The sequence below is a fragment of the Synchiropus splendidus genome, chromosome 12 (genome assembly GCF_027744825.2).
Source record: "Synchiropus splendidus isolate RoL2022-P1 chromosome 12, RoL_Sspl_1.0, whole genome shotgun sequence".
In the NCBI taxonomy this organism is placed as follows: domain Eukaryota; kingdom Metazoa; phylum Chordata; class Actinopteri; order Syngnathiformes; family Callionymidae; genus Synchiropus; species Synchiropus splendidus.
In genome coordinates this window covers 6,036,150-6,052,840 of record NC_071345.1, presented here as the reverse complement: position 1 = coordinate 6,052,840, position 16,691 = coordinate 6,036,150, and the positions used below count along the sequence as shown (strand labels likewise).

At 44.1% G+C, this 16,691-nt stretch overlaps 3 protein-coding genes across 3 annotated transcripts; all 3 read left to right on the top strand.

Annotated features, from left to right (window-relative positions):
- Window positions 1–3,234: 3,234 nt before the first annotated feature.
- On the top strand, window positions 3,235–11,351 carry si:dkey-119f1.1 (Structural maintenance of chromosomes protein 6-like). Its single transcript, XM_053881690.1, has 27 exons — window positions 3,235–3,336; window positions 3,560–3,694; window positions 3,821–3,956; window positions 5,065–5,170; window positions 5,424–5,560; window positions 5,654–5,715; window positions 5,822–5,902; window positions 5,985–6,086; window positions 6,156–6,275; window positions 6,342–6,440; window positions 6,506–6,652; window positions 6,740–6,828; window positions 6,895–7,059; window positions 7,149–7,327; window positions 7,456–7,657; window positions 7,739–7,853; window positions 8,493–8,653; window positions 8,730–8,865; window positions 8,931–9,011; window positions 9,080–9,250; window positions 9,951–10,088; window positions 10,168–10,313; window positions 10,375–10,500; window positions 10,588–10,693; window positions 10,754–10,906; window positions 10,973–11,070; window positions 11,142–11,351. The coding sequence occupies exons 2-27, from the start codon at window positions 3,566–3,568 to the stop codon at window positions 11,224–11,226; spliced, it is 3,270 nt and encodes a 1,089-aa protein (XP_053737665.1). The 5' UTR covers window positions 3,235–3,336; window positions 3,560–3,565; the 3' UTR covers window positions 11,227–11,351.
- A 233-nt stretch (window positions 11,352–11,584) lies between these two features.
- Window positions 11,585–13,484, top strand: LOC128768674 (required for drug-induced death protein 1-like). Its single transcript, XM_053881692.1, has 2 exons — window positions 11,585–11,812; window positions 12,325–13,484. The coding sequence occupies exons 1-2, from the start codon at window positions 11,585–11,587 to the stop codon at window positions 12,460–12,462; spliced, it is 366 nt and encodes a 121-aa protein (XP_053737667.1). The 3' UTR covers window positions 12,463–13,484.
- Window positions 13,485–13,647: 163 nt separating this feature from the next.
- tmem18 (transmembrane protein 18) lies at window positions 13,648–15,173 on the top strand. The gene is made up of 5 exons (XM_053881691.1): window positions 13,648–13,850; window positions 13,921–14,038; window positions 14,262–14,316; window positions 14,387–14,480; window positions 14,573–15,173. The coding sequence occupies exons 1-5, from the start codon at window positions 13,758–13,760 to the stop codon at window positions 14,669–14,671; spliced, it is 459 nt and encodes a 152-aa protein (XP_053737666.1). The 5' UTR covers window positions 13,648–13,757; the 3' UTR covers window positions 14,672–15,173.
- The last annotated feature ends 1,518 nt before the right edge of the window (window positions 15,174–16,691 follow it).

Below are 16,691 nucleotides of genomic sequence, written 5' to 3'. Positions count from 1 at the left end.
TTCATTAGCAAAGACAAAACAGCCCAAACGTCAGATTTGCATGAGAATATGGGCCCGAGTTCAGCACACAATGGCGCCACACGTCTCTTAGTTTCATTATTCAAGATGCCATTAGCACTTCTGAGGTCTCTCTAATTGGCGGCGTGTGCCAACGGGTGCATCGACATCTAAAGGACGTGGTCGCTGGTGTTTTGTGTCGCCTGGAAATTTGGGCTGAGTCTGTGCACGTCCAGTGGGGCGCCTTGAAAAGACGCGGGGTTTCAAGTCTCCATTCACATGAAAAGAGGAGTCATTGAACGTTGGCAGCGACCTGTTTGTTTTCCTGAGGCCACATCACACAGGTCATTTACCTAAATTATTCTGTTTGTTATTTTAAATTAGCTCCAGCAACAAGGTGACAAGGGGCTCTGTTCATTTGTCGAGCTTGAGGAGGAAGCGCATGAGTGCGCTGCAGAAAGTTTCAATTTGACTTCGGATGATAAGTGGAACCATGTTTTCTTGAATGTTTTGTTACACTTTTGTTGGCTTCATTTGTCCAGCTTTCACTGGCGATAAAGACACTGTGTAGGAGCCTAAATGAAGTCCTTTGATTTTGGTTAAAAAAGGTTAATAAATATTTTAAGTTAATTTAAAAACAGCTAAAGTTTATAACAACATAAATGTATTACTTTCTTTTATGGAAGGATTCACTGGAGTTAAAATGTCAAGGCAAAACCTGAGTGACCTGTTGCATCACAACCTCCGAAATATGATTCTGTAAATGCAGGGAAAATATTTTTATATCCATGTTTATGTCTCATAGCGATTGAAGAGCTCCAGCACAATAGTCACAAAAAGACAAAAGTCTTTCACATACAAATAGATTACACACATTAATATTCAGTTAAATCGGCAGCTGAACCCCAAAATATCACCTTTATTTAATTTAATTTTAATTTAATTTTAATCTGTTTATTTAAGTTAATTCAAAAACAGGTAGAGTTTATAACAATATAAGTTTATTTACTTGGAGGGAGAGATTGAAGGGCCTGTTTGCGGGTATTTTCTGTTCATTTGTGTGATTCGTCAGTTGAAACATTTGAATCATTGAGTCATTTGTCAGTTGAATGGTTTGAGGTGGATGTGGAAGTTTTGAGTTGTTGCGCACCTTAAGTCAGCTGGGGTCTTCCGTAAGGGCAGTGATGCTGGCAGTCGGAGCCCCACGGCTTTTTGACCTCTCTCTCGCTGTCTCTCTGGATCACTTACACGCTTTGGAAGCTTCGATGCCCTTTTTGTGTTACTTTTTTACTGTTTGGCACCAGTAAACTGTTGAAACCTTTACGAACGATTCTATGTGGATTTATTCAACAACGCAACAGGAATATTGAGAGCGTCAAGTCGAGCTCTATTGTGTGGATACCTACACACTGTATTTTTTCTGTAAAAATATTTGCTGGTAACTTAGTTTTGAAGCTTGAGACTGCTATGTCTTATTCAAAAACAGAGACTGAAGAGTGACTGGGAGCGATAACATTTTGCAAATGAGATAAAAATATATTCATAAAATTGGTAGAAAATTGGGTGACATTGCCGTTAAATTTGCCGATTTTCCAAATCATCTAAGTAAGATATTCTTATGCAAATAAGACGTCATTTAGCAACGTGGCAGAAGGTATGGCTCCTTCCTTGTAAGTATTCGATCAGCAACAAAGTGAGGGAAATCTCTTTTAGAGTTCTTCGCAGAATCTATCCTAGCAAAGTCTTTATTAATAAACGATTTCAGAAAGATATTGACACCGCTTTTGTCATTTTTGTGAATCAGATTTTTGGCAGGAGATCTGTGACTTTATTAATAACAACGTAATAACTCATTTTGAACTGCAGTGGTACCTCGGTTCTGGACCACAATCCAGACAGCCGTTCGAGAAGCGATTTGTTCGAAATCTGAATCGATTTTTCCCATTACAATGAATGGAGAAAGAAATAATGTGTTCCAAGCCTTAAAATAGTCTTTTGTAGGAGTGAATGTAGAGTGTCTGCTGCAGGTGCGCTGTTCCTCTATGTGTGTGGCCGCTGCATGTGGGAGGGGTTGCCGAGTGAGTGACGTCTCTCCAAAAGTGAAGAGGTGCCCGGTGCGTGTCCAGCTCTGAATGTGCGCTTCTGTGCAGTTTGGCTGTGACAAAGTCATAAACCAAGTCACGCTCTGTCCCAGACTCGCCTCATCCCTGTCCCAGCTCCAGCCCACAACAGGACATCAAACCCTGGAGTGGAGGTGTGGAGAGCGAGCACCTCCCCTGTGACACTCTACCACGGTCCAGTGTGGAGACAGGAAAGGTTTTACACCTCAATATGAAGAAAAAACAGTCAGTAAATGGAGCTAACGGGACACGTCTGCATACAGAGGCTGTGTTATACACAATAACAAAGCGAGCCGTGGGTCAGCTGATCGGTCCACGCACGTTATGTTTTTTCCTGCTTTTTGTGGGGCAGTTCGAGTTCTGGATTTTCGTTCGAATTCCGAGACGTTCGAAAACCGAGGCACCACTGTATTTTGGAAGACTGTTGTTTTTGGTTTGTATGAAGAGCATTTTCTTCCAGCTTCACCCATAAATCGAAATATGCTCACAGATCCCTTTCCTCAATTGGTTTCTACACTGAAACACAACAACATTTTAATCCCATCAAACATTCCACCAAACAAAAAGCACAAAAATTAACTCAGTTCTCAATTTAAAATCGTTGTTTAATCATTTTACCCCCTTGCATTAATATGTATGTTTTATTTTACATTCTGTTTGATTTATTTATTTTTTGTTTTGTATTTTTTTTTAAATAATTATTATTATATATTTGTGATACCATATATAATAACCACAGTGATTTGACATTGTAATGGGCGTGTTCATGACTATATATATGACTATACTTAATTTTGGCAATAAAAATAAAGAATAAAAATAGAAAAAAAGGCACTGTCTTTCTTTTTTTTTGTTATTGTTTTCGATTCCTGGTGCTGTTCAAACAAGCTGCATTGAGGAGACGTCGGTGGCTGTTTACTTCGGACATCTATGAAAGAATAAATTTAAGGTCCCAAACCAGACTGTCCCAGGCTGCAGAGCGACATAACTTAATAATCTCGTCCTTGCCATCAGTTTATATTGACAAAAAAATTGGAAAGGAAACGCGCTTCCGGAACAAACAAGATGCCGTTGTGACGTATGCCCGGTACTCTTGCACATGCGCAGTGCCGGTCCTGCGGTTGGATCGCGTCAGTAACGACAACAGGAAGTTGCGAGGGACGCGCGAATTCGATGCGACCGGTCAAGATTTGTCACACCGGACCGAGACGTCTAGTCGGTGAGCTACCTTTTCTCAAGACGTTTCCGCCTTGTCGGTGTCAAGCTGCCAGCTTGACACCTCACATTTTCCCCCTGACGTGTGTTGGAGCTGTTCAACTCGCCGCATTAGCCAGTCGGCTAACGCAGCTTTGTCACTTGAGGGCGGCGTTTAGCTAAAGCAAAACAATGACGCACTTTGGTTTGTTGACGGACAAACTTCTCACACTTTATTAACTTTGCAGGTCGAAATGGCGAAAAGGAAGAGCACCTCCGTCATTGACAACAACTCGAAACGACCCAAACCGAGGCACGATGTTGACGACGACGATGATGCTGAAGAGCTTTCTACTTCATTTCAGTCCACGTTGGGTAAACAGGTAAGTCCTGTCAATGTTCAAAAATAACTGATCTTTTGAGGTTAATGGTGAAGCTATTCATGTCAAGGCATTGATGGATGTCACAGTGAAAAACAAACACAGTCTAACAGTACTGTTAACATCCAGTTGGCAGTTCCGAGTAATCCTGTGACTGACGCCGGGATAGTGGAGAGCATCACGCTGAGGAACTTCATGTGTCATTCCCTCCTGGGCCCTTTCACTTTCAGTCCCAGTGTCAACTTTGTTGTCGGCCAAAATGGGAGTAAGTTTGAACCGCCGTGTGTGAGTGATGCCACGTTGACGTAGGTAGTAAATAAGAATAATAATGAGTTAGATAAGGAGCCTCCACCTTTTTCTTTAACTCATCGAGATGTGGTTCTTTGTCTTAATCTTAAACCTATAATGCCTATGTCTTAAATCCTTATAATGCTGTTCACCTTCACCTTATTCTGCCGCTTATCCGGAGGCGGGTCGCGGAGGCAGCATTCGGAGCAAGGAAGCCCAAACTTCCTGATCCGCACAAACCTCCTCCAGCTCTTCCCGAGGCGTTCCCAGGCCAGACCAGAGACATAATCTCTCCAGCGAGTCCTGGGTCTTCCCCGGGGTCTCCTCCCGGTAGGATATGCCCGGAACACCTCCCCAGGGAGGCGTCCAGGGGGCATCCGGATCAGATGCCCGACCTACCTCAGCTGGTTCCTCTGGATGTGGAGGAGCAGCGGCTCCACCCCGAGCTCCTCCCGGATGACCGAACTCCTCACCCTATCTCTAAGGGTGCGCCCAGCCACCCTGTGGAGGAAACTCATCTCAGCCGCTTGTATCCGCGATCTCATCCTTTCGGTCATTACCCAAAGCTTGTGACCAAAGGTGAGGGTGGGAACGTAGATCGATCGGTAAATCGAGAGCTTCGTCTTGTGACTCAGCTCCCTCTTCACCACGACGGTCCGATACAGCAAATGCATCACTGCTGCCGCTGCACCAACCTGTCTATCAATCTCACGCTCCCCTTTTCCCTCATTCGAGAACAAGACCCTGAGATACCTTAACTCCACCACTTGGAGCAAGAACTCTCCACCAACCCGGAGAGAGCAAACCACCTTATTCCAGTCGAGAACCATGGCCTCAGACTTGGAGGTGCTGATCCTCAACCCTCACACTCGGCTGCAAACCGGTCCAGTGCCTGCTGAAGGTCCCGGTCCGATGTTGAGTTAAAAAAAAAAAGAGTTAAAAAACGTATATGCTCATTTTAATCGAATAGGATTAAAATGTTAGAATTAAATGACAATAACTTAAAAGGGATTGATAATTTCTTGTTGGAAGACCTTCCTCGCATGATACAGCCATCTAGAAATGTGTATGTTATTGTGTCTCAGCTGGAAAAAGTGCCGTCCTGACCGCTCTTATCGTTGCTTTGGGTGGAAACGCCCAGGCCACCAACAGAGCCTCATCCCTCAAGGATTTCATCAAGGATGGGGAAAGGTAAATGTACTGCATCTGTTGTACTAGATGAAGTCGCAATTGAGTTTCCAACCATTGGTTCTACTTATTCTACTACTCATTAGAAGTCGGTTCAGATCAAATAGCACAGTTTTATGAAGTCCTAAAAAACAGTTTTGTTCAGAAGTGGTTGTTAAAATTTTTAATTTTGAAATTTGCCTCCACATCTCTGACCCATGTGACTTGGAGTATCACTTGGCTTGTTAAACTTGCTTTGTTTACTCTGCACCGTCAGCTCCGCCGATGTCTCAGTCACACTACGAAACCAAGGATCTGACGCTTACAAACCCGAACTTTACGGGTCTTCTATTGTCGTCGATCTCCGAATAACACGCGAGGGATCAAGAATGTATAAACTCCGATCCAAGTCTGGTAAACTCTTGATTTTCTAAAATGTATGACATTTAAAATTCTGAAAAACCAGGACTACATTATTTATTGTTTTTTTCCATCCTCACCTTCTAGGTCAAGTGATTTCCACCAAAAAAGAAGAGCTGGTTTCCATGCTGGATAGTTTTAATATTCAGGTATGACATATTTACATGACCTCTCTATGTCTCTATCACCGTCACGTACAAGTCCTGCAGTGCTTCAAAGACCCCGAATAAGGCTGTTTTTTGTTTAACCATGTAGGTGAACAACCCTGTGACAGTGCTGAATCAAGAGATGAGCAAATTCTTCCTCCATTCTAAAGGAGAGGGGGACAAGTACAAGGTGTGTGCAGAGCTTTGTGTAGCCTTCTCCATCTCAAGTTCCTGGCTGGGGTGAATCAGTCCTGTGTAATTCTCGCCATCAGTTTTTCATGAAAGCCACTCACCTGGATCAGATGAATGACGACATCACCGCCATCAAAAGTGCACAGACCGTCACCAGGGATAAACTGGAGCAGCACTGTGAAGTAAGAGAGCATCCCAAAGCCTTGCATATGTATCTGGTCAAACCCTTTTGCCTCTTACTTCTCCATCAGTGCTTAAAGGAGTTGAAGCAGGACTACAAAGCGAAGGAGGAGTGCTTCAAGAACCTGGCGTCTGTTGATGAAATGCACGCCAAACTGGAGGAGCTACAGAAGCAGATGGCCTGGGCTCTGGTGAGTTCTCCCTGTACCACCACAGGTTTGCTTCATAGTAACTGTCGTCGCTACATCAATTCAAAGGTGGAGGAGGTGGAAAAGGAGCTGGTGCCGATGAAGGACAAGCTGCAGGCGGAGAGACGCTCCACAGTGAAATATGATGAGAAAGTCGAGGAGTGGAAGGTGTGGCGTGTGCTTGTGTGGGTTCGCTGTTTGTTTGACTCTTCAACAAGGTGTTTTGTTTCCAGAATAAGACCAAGGAGGCAGAGGACAGGTACAAGATCCTTCAGGAAGATTTGGAGAAAATCACCCAGAAGGTCCAGGAACTACAGCCCAAGTCGTCTGTGTTAAAAGCTGAAGCCCAAAAGCTCAACACTGTTTTTAGGTCCAGTGAGGTGAGTCTCTCACGCTCCTGGGGTTTATCAGGTCCAGCTGTACTTTTCTCTAACGTGGACCTCTGTTCTGCTTTCGTGCTGTTCCAGGTCACCGTCCACAGACACAAGGTGAACCTGAGAGACCTGGAAAAGGACAAGACTCTGTTGACCACACGGATAAATGACCTGAAGCACAGGTACAAAAACAATCCTCTTTATTCTGAGTTTCTCCAGTTCACTATTAGCCGTGTCCTTTCTTCTAGCATCAGTTGCACATCTGGGTCAGAAATTGAAGCCAAGCAGCAGCGAATGGAGCAGCTCCAGACGGAGGTGGAAAACATGAACCTTCACATCTCCACTCTGGGCCAGCAGATGGACCAGTATGAGCACGCCTGCCTCAGAGCCAAGGAGGAGCAAGAGAAGCTCAGGTGAAGGAGGGAGAAATGGCGGGCTTTGCTCTCCAGATCCGGGTTCAAGCCATTCTGTGTGTCGTTACCACTGAGTCCTCTGACTGAAGGATGGAGCAGTCCAATCTCCAGAAATCCATCTCGGCCAACGGCAGGCGGCTGCGGATGCTGGAAGGCAGCAGGTCAAACAGACTGCAGCGCTTCGGGGAAAACATGCAGCCTCTTCTCAACGCCATCGAGGAGGCGCACAGGCGAGGTCAATTCAAGCAGAAGCCCAGAGGACCTCTCGGTGAGCTCGGCTCTTTGGCTGACCTCATGCGTTTGTGAAGTCATGCCGCCTCTGTTGAGACGTCTGAACGCTAGTCTCCTGAGTGGCTGGTGAAGGTCATGTGACGGTGGGTGTTGTGGCCTGAGCAGGTTACCTGATCAGCCTGAAGGACCCGGACTTGGCCCTGGCCGTGGAAGTGTGTCTGAAAACTCTGCTGCAGGCTTTTATCTGCGATAACCATAAGGACGAGGACGTGCTGAAGGGCCTGATGGCGAGGGTCTGCGCTGGAGGACGTCGACCCCAAATCATCACCAGCAGGTTTCTGCCAAACATCCACAACATCACACAAAGGCAAGCAGGAGATCCGTATTCTTCAGCATCATGTGGGTGTGTCCTGCCTCTCCTTTACTGACAGAATGACTTTTCCTTCAGAGCGGTGAACCACCCCAAATACCCGTCTGTGCTTCAGGCTCTGGACATTGAGGACCATTTTGTGACAAACTGCCTTATTGACCAGAGGGGTGTCGAGAGTATTTTACTGATCAAGGTAACTCACTTGTGAAATAGCAGTTCACAACCCACATGTAGTGACCTCATGTTTTACGTGTAGTGACTCCGTGTTTTACATGGAGTGGCTCCATGTTTTACGTGTAGTGACTCCATGTTTTACGTGTAGTGGCTCCATGTTTTACGTGTAGTGACTCCGTGTTTTACATGGAGTGGCTCCATGTTTTACGTGTAGTGACTCCATGTTTTACGTGTAGTGGCTCCATGTTTTACGTGTAGTGACTCCATGTTTTACGTGTAGTAGCCCCATGTTTTACATGTAGTGACTCCATGTTTTACATGTAGTGACTCCATGTTTTACGTGTAGTGGCTCCATGTTTTACGTGTAGTGACTCCATGTTTTACGTGTAGTAGCCCCATGTTTTACATGTAGTGACTCCATGTTTTACATGTAGTGACTCCATGTTTTACGTGTAGTAGCCCCATGTTTTACATGTAGTGACTCCATGTTTTACATGTAGTAGCCCCATGTTTTACGTGTAGTGACTCCATGTTTTACGGGTAGTGACTCCATGTTTTACGTGTAGTAGCTCCATGTTTTACATGCAGTGACCTCAAGTTTTACGGGTAGTGACTCCATGTTTTACGTGTAGTGACTCCATGTTGTGTGACTCTGCAGGACCGTGCAGAAGCGCGTAATGTGATGCAGCAGAACAGACCCCCGCAGAACTGCAGTCAGGCTTTCTCTAAGGAAGGCGACCAGATCTTTCCCAACCGGACTTACACGGCCGACCAGAAGCGGGTCAACTACCTCTCTGGAGACGTGGAGGAGGAAATCAGGTGAGCTGAGGTGCACACGTGACCAGTGAGGCTGGGCCCATCAACAAGTCAAGTCACGGTCCCCCGTCTCTTTTAGGCATTTGCAGAAAGAAATGGAGAACCAGAAAGCTCAGGAGGCTCGCTTTGACCAGCAAATCAGAAGGCTGAGCGACGACATCAGGCAGAACCAAGTGCTGCAGAGAAAAACTCACATGGAGCAGAAGTCGACCCAAGTCTGTCATTTTGGTCCGAAATCACATGGTCACATTCACACCTTCTAAAACGGCTTTTCTTCTAGAACAAAGCCACAAACCTCCAGCTGGAGCTGATGGACCTGCAGAATGTTGAAGAACCGCTGTCTGAGGACCTGAAGCCTCTGGTGTGTGTGGGACCGCTCCTGTCTTGTCCTGAATGCTGAACCTGCTGACGATTTGCGCTGGGCCACAGGAGGAGGATCTGCAGGAGATCGAGGGCAAGATCGAGCTGCTCACTGTGGAGTTGGAGGAGGCCAAGGCTCAGATGGTTGAACACAAAGTCTCTCACGAGAAGGCGGAGCAGGAATATAAGCAGCACAAAGATCAGATCGCTGCCATCGCAGAGGAGGCCGACCAGAAGAAGGTGAGGAAGTGGTGTGTGTTGACTTCATTGTTGACCTTCCTAACTCACTTATGGAAAGAGCTGATAGGACCGTAATTCCTGGACTATAATCCGCTACTTTGTTCTTGTGGTCTGAACCCTGCAGTTTATACAACGACGCAGCTAATATATGGGTTTTTTACAGGCTTAAGAGCGTCATGCTGCCAAAATGTTGAGCCTTGTTCACATCAAACCGATGAAATCACAGGTGTTTTATTGACCTTAAAGCGCTCAAAATGCGCCGTTTACGCCTGTGTGTCTGCAGCTGGAGGACTGGAGAGGAGAAGCAGCAGCTGTGACCAGCTGTGGTGTCAGAACTGCGGACATGTGGGCGAAAACAGTGCATTTTGAGCACTTTAATATCAATAACAGTCGTGAGGAGTTCATGGTTCAAGTTCAGAACATTGCCCAGTTTGTTTCATGAGTCAGTCTCCATGCTGGACCTCATTTTCAAAACTAGTTTAAAAGTGATCCTCATGCATTTTTAAGTTCCATTGACCTTTTTACAGCGCAGACAGCACCACTGCACTCCAGATCTATTTTCCTTTTTAAATTTAGTGCGTGAAACTGCGCACTAGTCCGGAAATTCAGAGAGTCACGTTATGGTTTGGTGTTGTGGAAAGGCGAGAGGACAGTGGCTCAGGCTGTGGACTCTCAGAATGACTTGTCTGTCTGACTGAAGGAGGAGCTGAGCAACACGGACCAGGAGGTGATGAAGCGTCAGCATCATAAAAAGCACTATGATGACAAGCGCAGCGCTCACCTCCGAAACATCCAGAGCCTGGAAGAGTCCGTGGAAAAGAAGCAGCAGGAGATAGAGGTGCCGTGTCTGCTGTCCATTACAGAGCCGTCTGGTGAGATTCCATGACTTACTGCTGTGTGTGTGTGTGTGTGTGCAGGCCTCCGTTTCCAAGGCAACCGAGATCTGCCCAGACCGCGTGAGCGTCTCCAAGTCAGCCAAAAGTCTGGATATGGAGATCAGCCGCCTCAAGGTGAAGATCAGAACTCAGCAGGAGAAGCAGGGGGACAAGGAGGAGATCGTGAGGTGAGAGGTCAGAGTGACCACCGTGCGGGATGTGCGTTTGCTGAGCCTCTCCTCTCTGAAGACAATATCACGAGGCCATGGTGAACTACAAGAACATGGCGCAGGAAATCAAGAACCTGAAAACCTTCAGCAACATGCTGCACCGAGTCTGGGCCAACAGGGTAGACTTCTACTCTGTTTTCAGAAGGTGCGTGGACGGACCCGTCGCCCTCTTGCTTTCCTCTCATCCTTCCGCACGATGGAGCGTTGCACGACCCTCAGCTTTGTCTCTCAGCTTTCTTTCAGCTCGGTGCAAATACCTCTTCGACAGCATGCTGTCACAGAGAGGCTACTCAGGCCGGATGATCTTCGACCACAAGGAGCAGACTCTCTCGCTCTCTGTAAGAAGCTGCCCATGCTGAAGCATAGTGGAGTGGTTTAACCAAGCGTCCGTCCCTCAGGTGACGCCCAGCGAAGGCAGCGAGGAGGAGCGGAGCGACATGCGCTCGCTGTCCGGGGGCGAGCGCTCCTTCTCCACCGTCTGCTTTGTCCTCTCTCTCTGGGGCATCACGGAGACGCCGTTCCGCTGCCTGGACGAGTTCGATGTTTACATGGTGAGGACTGGAATGTAGGGAGGCGCCGCTGGAAACATGCAGCCTCACTGGCTTCTCCTCCCACAGGACATGGTGAACCGCAGGATCTCTGTGGACATGATGCTGGAGGTGGCCTTGAGCCAGACGTACAGGCAGTTCATCTTCCTCACGCCGCTCAGCATGAGGTACCGCTAAAGCTCCGTGATGGTTCACGTCCGCCACTCAACCTAACACGCTCCTCTCTCTCTTTGTTCAGCTTCATTCCTGAGAGTAGCAACATCCGCATCATTCGCTTCGAAAAGCCAGCAGGTCGAGCGCAGGACGAAGAGGTGGAGAAGTAGCGTTTGGGTTCGTGTACAGTGACGTGTCGTGTCCTTCAGCTGTATTTTATCATGACATTTTTAATAAGCTCAGAACAGACGGCTCTGGCAATTCTCTTAAATAAAAAAAACACATTTGATCTATGTCGGCCTGGTTTGTGAACCCTGACGATAAACCACAGGGCAACAGCTTCAGCAGCATTTCAGCTCCAGTATTTACACCTTTAAGAAGCGCTGCTGACCCCTCCTGCCCCCTACACACACACACAAGGCGGTCCGCTGGAATGCGCAGCCACTCATGCACATGATGTCTGCTGACAACAGAGCCGACCTCCTGACTAACTTCTTTTCCCACTGAGGAGTTCAGTGAGCAGCTGCCATGAAGTCCACACCTCCATCCCTCGCTAGAGACCAGCCGAGTGCAGCTTCAGCGAAGTACCAGCGACAGCAGGACGTCGACGAGCCCTCGGAGGACTCCAGTGCTCAGGAGGTGTTCCGAGAAATACGTTTTGCCTTTTCCTCCGAGCAATACGAGCCTCTGTTGGATGAGGAGAGCAAAGAGGAGAAGAAGAGACGGAAGAAGGAGAAGTACAAGAAAGTCAGGAAGGTTTGTCGGAGTTTCGTCTCATGTTCAACTGTTAGATAAAATGCTGCAATGATTTTCAAATTTGACATGAAACTATTGAGCGTTGAACCGTCGTCTTGCTGCTGTTTCTGCTGCTTTCCGCCCTTTCCTGTTCCACAGCGCCAGCAGACAATAGTGTTGACGTCCTGTTTCCACCTCCAACTGATCCTCCATCTGTCACCTCATTTTGTCTGTTTTTTAACCTGTGATAAATGTTGTGGGATTTCACGAAGAACCCTATTATTATTATTGTTTTCCACGGAAGCACCGCATCGGTTACTGATCATCAAAAAGTGAAAGAACACATCGACAACAACTTTGCATTTTTACTGTTTATTTGATAAGTAACAATGAAATAAAATTGCAGCGGAGAGATAGAAAAGGTTCCGCAGTCACCAGCTCATGTCATGTGATCAAAATGATATGGCGAGCTACCAACCTTATCTGAACCACGGCTGCTGATATCCTGCCATGAGCATGTGTTTATTTTTCAGAACGTAGGAAAAGCCCTGCGCACCACATGGAAGTGTCTGATGCTTGGCCTGTACAACTTCGCCCTCGGCTACTCCACCCCCATCACTGTGGCGGCCACCTTCGTCCCAGACTTCCACACGGCCAGAAACAAGTCCTGAGGCATTGCTTTGCTTAAAAAAAAAATAAAAAATAAAAAAAAAAAAATATATATATATATATATATATATATATATATATATATACTTTTTTTACTCTACTTTCATCCACAATATGTGTCTAGTCATTGTTTTATTGAATATATTTCTTGTATTTTTAGAAGATGTATATTTTATCTGTAATCTGTTGTCACCGCTTGTATTTTATTTTTATATATCCACTTTTAGAGTAGACAAAACATTTACATATATACTCTAAATACTCTAAAATATATGTATTTTAACTTTTTTTAAATATATATGTATATTTTTTGTGCCCTACTCTAAAAAAAAAATCCTAAAATATTTAACTAAAAAAATATAAATTTTACTTTTATTTTTGTTTACTGTACTTTCATCCACAATATGTTGTGAGTCTTTATATTTTTTGTATTTTTAGAAGATGTATGTTTTATCTGTTCTCACTCCTGTATTTTATTTTTATATATCCACTTTTAGAGTAGACAAATTTATTTATATATATATATATATATATATATATATATATATATATATATGGTCTACAGTTTTCATACACTTGTAGTTTGCAGTTATTTCTACAAATCTGACTTTTCTCTGATAGAATGATTGGAACAGATCCTTCTTTGTCACAAAAAACATTCATGAAGTTTGGTTCTTTTACCACTTTATTATGGGTAAACTGAAAATGTGACCAAATCTGCTGGTCGAAAATATACATACAGCAACATGAATGAGCAATTTTTTTTTTTTTTACTCTACTTTCATCCACAATATGTTGTGAAAAAGATTCTGTGGTGTGATGCAGGCGATGCAGGCGAAGTTGTGACTCTTACGAGTCAGTCCCAATAAATGGAATAAGTATGTGAGAAATATTGTTCATTGTAAGAAACGTGAATGTTGAACACTGGAGTGGTGAAGTTGTTGGAGGAAAAGGATGTGAAACAGTATTTGTGTTGATATTGTCGTTTAGACTTTGAATAAACTGCAGCATGCTTGCAAAATCACTTTCACTCTTTGGCACTATTATTATGGTTCATTCATTTTTAACTGAGCTGTTTGTCTTTTTCTAGTGTTCTTCGTCTGTTTCCTTTCGTCAGGTGTCAGTGTGAAGTGGAGTTGGAAGTTCGACCGTTGCAGTGAAAGCATCCCGTCGCTAGGTGGTGCTGTCACTGTGACACTGCTGCCAAACAGGAAGCAGACAGTGTTTACATGCAGCAGCAGCGCGGCGCTGAGCTCTGCGACACTCGCTTCTCCCACAGATCCAGCGCTTTGTGAAGATGTCGGAATCAAAAGCGGAGAACATCAGCTCCATCCCGATCGACGGCTTTAGCCATTTGAGGATCACGTCGATATGGACCTTCCTGATGTCCGTAAGTTGAGCCGCGCGCTCCTCCTCCGCGCGCTCAGAGTCGGCGGCTGAGAGCGTCCCGTGTGTGGCAGGTGCAGTGGTCGGAGCCGTGGCTTCTGGGGCTGCTGGCCTTCCACGCCGTGTGTCTGAGCCTCACCGTGGTGACGTGTCGCTTTTACCGGGCGCAGATCTGCCACTTCCTGCTCATGGGTGAGTCTGGCTGAGCTTGTTGGAGCCTTTCTGACGCGAAACTGAGGAGCCAGTCGCAGCGAGGTGAACCGGATAGACACGTTATTCCCTCCCGAACGGAAGGCAGAACCCAAATTGACCTTCCTAAAACATTTGTCCCCTTTTTTAACTTCCCTGGAAGTGAACAGATGAGTCAGAACAGGTGCTGTTTGCCTTCAGGTGAATTAATTGTGTGTTCTTCCAGTGGCGCTGGTCTACTGCGCTGAATACTTGAACGAGCTGGCGGCGATGAACTGGAGGTGAGAGGCTTCGCTCCACGTGTCCCCTTCCAGCCTGTGGAGATCGTGACTAACCTCTGACCTCTTGCAGCTCGTTTTCAAATTTCCAGTACTTTGATTCCAAGGGGATGTTCATCTCGCTGGTCTTCTCCGTCCCTCTGCTCCTGAACGCCGTCGTCATCGTGGTACGACACGTCGCACTTCCATGTTTTCCCTCCTCAGGTTCGGTTGGCCCGACTGCTCTGTGTGGCCCGCTGACTGTGTTTGTGTCCGCCAGGCCGTTTGGGTGCACAGGACCTTCTCCACCATGACTGAGCTCAAGACGCTGCATCTCAAGAGGAAACGTCGCAGAGAGAACAGAGAGAAGAGCGACTGACCCTTGACCTCGATACACCCCTCCGAGTTTTGTTACTGTCATGACGTTGCTTTGGATGAACTTATGAAAGATGCTTGTTGGTCGTTTTTGTTTACTGGAATGTTTATTATTATGAATAAAGGTTGTATTATGGGATGCCGAAGTCATGCCTCTACCAAGACGCTGGTTTTTCATCCATATAATTCGTGTGAAGTATGTTCTGACTGCAATGTGCTCAATCCGACAGCAGGTGGCAGTAGCGTTAAGGAGCAAACCTCCACATTTTGTTCTGACGTTTTTTTAAACAATTCACGATTTTCAGCTTGTTTTTTAATTTTGTTTTTAAACTGGAGCTGGTCACTTTTTTTTTTAGTTTGTCATGTTTTTGAAATTATGTCGTGTGTCTAGTCATTGTTTTATTCAATACATTTCTTGTATCTTCAGAAGATGTAGGTTTTATCTGTAATCTGTTGTCACCGCCTGTATTTTATTTTTATATATCCACTTTTGGAGTAGACAAAAAAAAATCACACTATATATATATATATATATATATATATATATATATATAACTCTAAAAAAAAGTCATACATTTTTTTTAATTAAAAAAATATAAATTGTACTGAAACATTTTTTTTTACTCTGCTTTCATCCACAATATGTTGTGAGTCTAGTCTTGTTTTATTTAATATATTTCTGGAATTTTTATATAAATGATAATGAAAATTTAAAAGTGCACGTTCACACACACACACACACACAAATCAAAAGGTAATTATTGTCTTTTTCTTTTATTCCAATTTATTAGCTTGTCATTTTGATTATTTTATTTTTATTTTGACATTTGATACGAAATCAGTTTTGGGAATTTTTGCATAATCCCAACTTGAACAAGACAAAAATTAAATAAATAAGAATTATTTATTTAATTTCTTTTTTTTTTTTTTTTCAACAAGTCATGAATGAAACATGAATTAAATAAGCAGAGAGCACTGCGTTAAGTTGATCTCGATATTGACAGATTGGACTTCAATCGGGTTCAAAAATAAATAATTAACATTTTGTCAACACACTTCTTCTCATATTTCTGTTTTCATCATATTTTCTCCGTAGTTACAAGGCTGATTCCTGCGACCACTATGGACGTTTTGTACATGTCTCCTCGAAATTATCCAGATGTGTTACAGTCATCTTCCATGGTGAAACAAGGTTTGACCTCAACTAGGAAATAAAACCACGTGCCACGTGACGGCAACAGAACATGTCTAAACCAAGGTGTTAACACCATATGCCGTTCTTGTGATCACGTCTCAGAGTTTTGTAAGAAAATATTAATAATGTGCCTGATCCTTTCAAAATATCTTATGCCATTTCATTTCTCATGTTCTTGAGAGAATATTTTGGACAGAAAGAAATGTTAGAGTAGCAGGACAAATAGAGGTCTGTCACACATATTTTTTAAGCAAATCGAAAAGGAAATGAAAAAAAAAAAACAAAAAAAAAATAGAAAATATTCTGCAATAACAAATCTCATTAGACACAAGTTATTTATATTAAGACTTTATCCAGAAAAATATACATATGATGAGAATGAATGTGTTTTTATCAATCTTGGTATTTTGTTAAAAAAATAAATAAAAAATGTATTGCTGTAATGTAGAAAAATGTCAACAGGCCAAAGATAAACCAGTGGATACAAATGATACTGTCCTGTTCACCATGAGAAAGAATGACATACACACTAAGAGGGAAGAAAAATGCATGATAGCGATAATTGACATTTTCTGAGTAACATGCACTTTCACTTGCAACATTTAAAGCAGCATCTTACACTTCATTTTCAGTCATAATTGTTGTTATGATGTTTCAGTGAAGCAGAATTCATCATTTATGGAAATATGCACTGATTCAGTCAGTGTTTTTGTTATGAAGCCATTTCACCGAATGAAGGAAAAAGCATGAAATTTGGAAGAAAAAATTTTTTTTTTACAAGTGACATGAATATGTTGCCCATCAGCCTTGTAATTACGGCGCTATTAAT

What these genes read in the sequence shown, in the direction of transcription:
- si:dkey-119f1.1 (XM_053881690.1), top strand. Translation starts at nt 3,566, where the DNA reads ATGGCGAAAAGGAAGAGCACCTCCGTCATTGACAACAACTCGAAACGA. An exon ending in GAGAGGGGGACAAGTACAAG is followed by an intron (nt 5,903 to 5,984) that starts GTGTGTGCAGAG and finishes TCTCGCCATCAG; the next exon opens with TTTTTCATGAAAGCCACTCA. An exon ending in AGCAGACTCTCTCGCTCTCT is followed by an intron (nt 10,694 to 10,753) that starts GTAAGAAGCTGC and finishes TCCGTCCCTCAG; the next exon opens with GTGACGCCCAGCGAAGGCAG.
- LOC128768674 (XM_053881692.1), top strand. Translation starts at nt 11,585, where the DNA reads ATGAAGTCCACACCTCCATCCCTCGCTAGAGACCAGCCGAGTGCAGCT. An exon ending in AGTACAAGAAAGTCAGGAAG is followed by an intron (nt 11,813 to 12,324) that starts GTTTGTCGGAGT and finishes TTTATTTTTCAG; the next exon opens with AACGTAGGAAAAGCCCTGCG.
- tmem18 (XM_053881691.1), top strand. Translation starts at nt 13,758, where the DNA reads ATGTCGGAATCAAAAGCGGAGAACATCAGCTCCATCCCGATCGACGGC. An exon ending in CTGCCACTTCCTGCTCATGG is followed by an intron (nt 14,039 to 14,261) that starts GTGAGTCTGGCT and finishes GTGTTCTTCCAG; the next exon opens with TGGCGCTGGTCTACTGCGCT. An exon ending in CTGGCGGCGATGAACTGGAG is followed by an intron (nt 14,317 to 14,386) that starts GTGAGAGGCTTC and finishes GACCTCTTGCAG; the next exon opens with CTCGTTTTCAAATTTCCAGT.